The 3538-nt window shown below is 41.2% G+C and overlaps 1 protein-coding gene across 1 annotated transcript; it reads left to right on the top strand.

Moving 5' to 3' along the window:
• The first annotated feature begins 489 nt into the window (after positions 1-489).
• HOXA13 (homeobox A13) lies at positions 490-2160 on the top strand. The gene is made up of 2 exons (XM_045007020.1): positions 490-1233; positions 1916-2160. Exons 1-2 carry the CDS (start codon positions 561-563, stop codon positions 2158-2160), a joined length of 918 nt encoding a protein of 305 aa, XP_044862955.1. The 5' UTR covers positions 490-560.
• Positions 2161-3538: the final 1378 nt, after the last annotated feature.

The following is a 3538-nucleotide window of genomic DNA, read 5'->3' on the forward strand; positions in this document are numbered from 1 at the left end:
TCCTTTTAAAGGTTTAGAAACCAATATTATGTCACCGTCAGGTTAGACCACACCTGTATGAATTTAAGATCTGGGACTGAAAGATTAAAAACAAAAACCTACCAGCGGGACTGATCGGCAAATAACAGTTGAAATGCAGAGGGCTTTGAATTTCAGTGATATTGCAAAGAGCACGGAGATCTTGCTGAAATTATTTCACAGAATGGACCGGGGGAAAATCACGCCTGGGGGTGGGAGGATACCTGTTCTTCTTTGCAAACCTTTTATTCCCCCCTGATCATGCACACTTGTGAGTGGAAAGGGGCAGCCCCGGGTCTGTGCCGCCCGCTGCTGGAATTCCAGCCCCTGCACGATTATTACATTATTTAATTATCTTCATTTTATTCCTCAGATGTTTATCAGCTGCTTTGCATATCACGTGGGGCCGGTCGGGCCAATGAGCTCTCGCCTGGCGCGACACTGGCGCGTCAGCTCTGGTCAAGTCTCGGAGATTTAGTATCTCTTTTTTCAGTCTTTGGGGCTTTTAAAAAAGAGCCACTAGTCTCAATGCTGATCGGGCTATGACAGCCTCCGTGCTCCTCCATCCCCGCTGGATCGAGCCCGTCATGTTCCTCTACGACAACAGCCTGGAGGAGATCAATAAGAACATGGAAGGTTTTCATGCAGGCAGCAACTTTGCGGCAGCGGCGGCGGCCAACCAGTGCCGGAATCTGATGGCTCATCCCGCATCCCTGGCCGCTCCCAGCACGGCTGCCTACACGTCGAGCGAAGCGCCAGCCTCCGGCATGGCTGAGCCAGCTGTCAAACAGTGCAGCCCCTGCTCGGCGGCCGTGCAGAGCTCCTCCGGGGCCGCCCTGCCCTATGGCTACTTTGGCAGCGGCTACTACCCCTGCCGCATGACCCATCACAACGGCATCAAGTCCTGCGCGCAGCCCGGCTCCACTTTTGCGGACAAATATATGGACACCTCGGTCTCGGGCGAAGAGTTCACTTCCCGGGCTAAGGAACTGGCTTTCTACCAGGGCTATGCCGCTGGCCCCTACCAACCCGTGCCGAGTTATTTGGATATGCCTGTGGTGCCCACAATTGGAGGTCCTGGAGAGCCCAGGCATGAGCCCTTACTCCCCATGGAGAGTTATCAGCCTTGGGCAATCACCAGTGGGTGGAATGGGCAAGTGTACTGCCCCAAAGATCAAACCCAGCCTCCCCACCTCTGGAAATCCACTCTCCCGGGTAATGCACCTGCATGGCTTGTGTCCTCCTGCAATCTTTTTACTGTCGCCACTATTGACCTTAGAACTAGTTAGTTAGTAGTATTGTGCGCTTTCTGTTCTTTTTGCTGCTGCTGCTTTGGGTTGGTTGTTGTGCTATAGTTTTTGAAACATTCAAGCTAACCTTAAAACTGACCCCACTACACCTCCTCCCCCATCCCCTCACACACAGACACTTATACTAGTTCTGATGGTATTAATATGATCAGGAATGACTTTGCTCCAGAATTCAAGATATGCCTGCTTGAATTACTAATAGCATTAAAGAGGGAAATAGCTGGAAAAGTCTGCTAAAAAAAGTTATTATGCATTCACGCTTAACAAGAATTTTCCATAAATAGTGCAGCTTGCACACTTCATAAATTATTGAAACAGTGTATAATTTTTCCTAAAGTCCCTTCAGGAGGTATGTGTGTGTGTGTGTGTGTGTATGTGTGTGTGTGAGAGAGAGAGAATCAAGACTTTGGCAGTTGAGTGCTGTTTACTATAAAAAAAAATCTCATATCGTTAACGGTCGCTTAGTGGCCAAGCCTGTTGAGCATGGTAGAATTAAAGTTCGCTGTAGATTTAACCTCTGTGCAATTTGAAGATGTCCTAATCAGTAATAATTTTATAATGCCTACATACATGGTTTTCTGTTCCAGACGTCGTTTCGCATCCCTCAGATGCGAGCTCGTACAGACGTGGGAGAAAGAAACGAGTGCCTTATACAAAGGTTCAATTAAAAGAACTCGAAAGGGAATATGCTACAAATAAATTCATTACCAAGGACAAACGAAGACGGATATCGGCAACTACAAATCTGTCAGAGAGACAGGTCACAATCTGGTTCCAAAACAGGAGGGTCAAAGAGAAAAAAGTCATCAACAAATTGAAGACTACCAGTTAATGGATTAAAATGGAGACGCAGCAGTTCACAGGTTTCAGAACTATTTTTGTCCAGATTAAAATAAATAATAATAATTAAAAAAGACAATGAACCTCTTATTTCATAACAAGAGATCTGTATCTTTGGAATTATAGCATTTTAAAAAATATTACTGTAGGAAATGGTTAAGACTGACTGTTCCCCCGAAATCCAGACCAGACAGTTTAAATGATAAACTATAGAGCCCAAATGCCCACCTCTCAAATGCTCAGTTTCAATTAAGATACACGTTTTACTGAAAATCTTGTAAGTATTTCTGTGACCTTAGTATTCTAGAACACTATTTAATGGTTATAATCTGAAAGCTGGTTCAAATAAGAAGTTCGATGTAAACATATTTTTTCTTCCATTGCAATCCAAACTGCATGTTGAATTACTGCTCAGGTAAATCATAGTGAAAATATACAATTACTGTATGTTTAAGAAATGCGTTTTATGTATGAAAAGAAGGTACTGAATAAGGATTTCAGAGGCATCAGTAACGACGGAAGCTCTGTGGAGCAAATTAAAAACAATGCAAACTATTGGGGATAGAAAGGCTAATACTTGTTTGGAAATAGCTTTCTTTGAGTTATTTTTCAATAGCTGATTTTTTAGCGTTCGAGCTGTTTCCTGCAAACAATATGACAGATATTTTCTAAAAGAACTCTACATATATTATACCTCAAATGGTCTTCAAGAATTGTTAAATAGGTAAACCCCAGTAAATTGTAAAACTTTTAACTCTTGGGTGGACACAAATACGCGAATGTTGGCATTTTGTTATAATAAAAAAGTCCTTTCTGGGGAAAAAATCTCGGAGAACTCCAAACTGAAAAATACATGTTGTGTTCCCAGAAATATTTTGATTTCTATATTCTATATTTTGATCTATAAGTAATTAGTAATTTACCTTGTTTATTGTCTGTTCTGATGCAACATTAAGAAGTTGAGGGATTCATTTTACAGCACCTTTTAAATCCAAACAGTTATTTCAACCAGCACATTATTTTTGTTTTTATTCACTATAAGATGCTATCTTGTAAATAATAATTAAAAAAATCAGCGCACTGTGAAAATGTATTTGGGCACCCTTATTTTTTACATTTCTATTGAAAATGAAAATTCAAGACCTGTAGGTAGATCTAGTGGTATTAATACTGTTAATAAAATAGTCACTGTAACAAAACCTGAAAGAAATACTCTTTATTTTTCCATATTTACGTGCATTTCGTGAAAAATAATGTATCTGTCTTGTAATAACGTTCTCTTCGATCACTTAAATAGTTCATATATTTTCCTGTAAATTATTTAGCTGGGGGTGGGGACTCTTGATAACTAGCTTTACTAAACTATAAAT

The sequence above is a fragment of the Mauremys mutica genome, chromosome 2 (assembly GCF_020497125.1).
Source record: "Mauremys mutica isolate MM-2020 ecotype Southern chromosome 2, ASM2049712v1, whole genome shotgun sequence".
In the NCBI taxonomy this organism is placed as follows: Eukaryota; Metazoa; Chordata; order Testudines; family Geoemydidae; genus Mauremys; species Mauremys mutica.

Excerpts from the sequence above, each read along its gene's own strand:
- HOXA13 (XM_045007020.1), top strand. The coding sequence starts at position 561 with ATGACAGCCTCCGTGCTCCTCCATCCCCGCTGGATCGAGCCCGTCATG. Across the intron at positions 1,234-1,915 it reads CTGGAAATCCACTCTCCCGG|ACGTCGTTTCGCATCCCTCA; the intron begins GTAATGCACCTG and ends TTTCTGTTCCAG.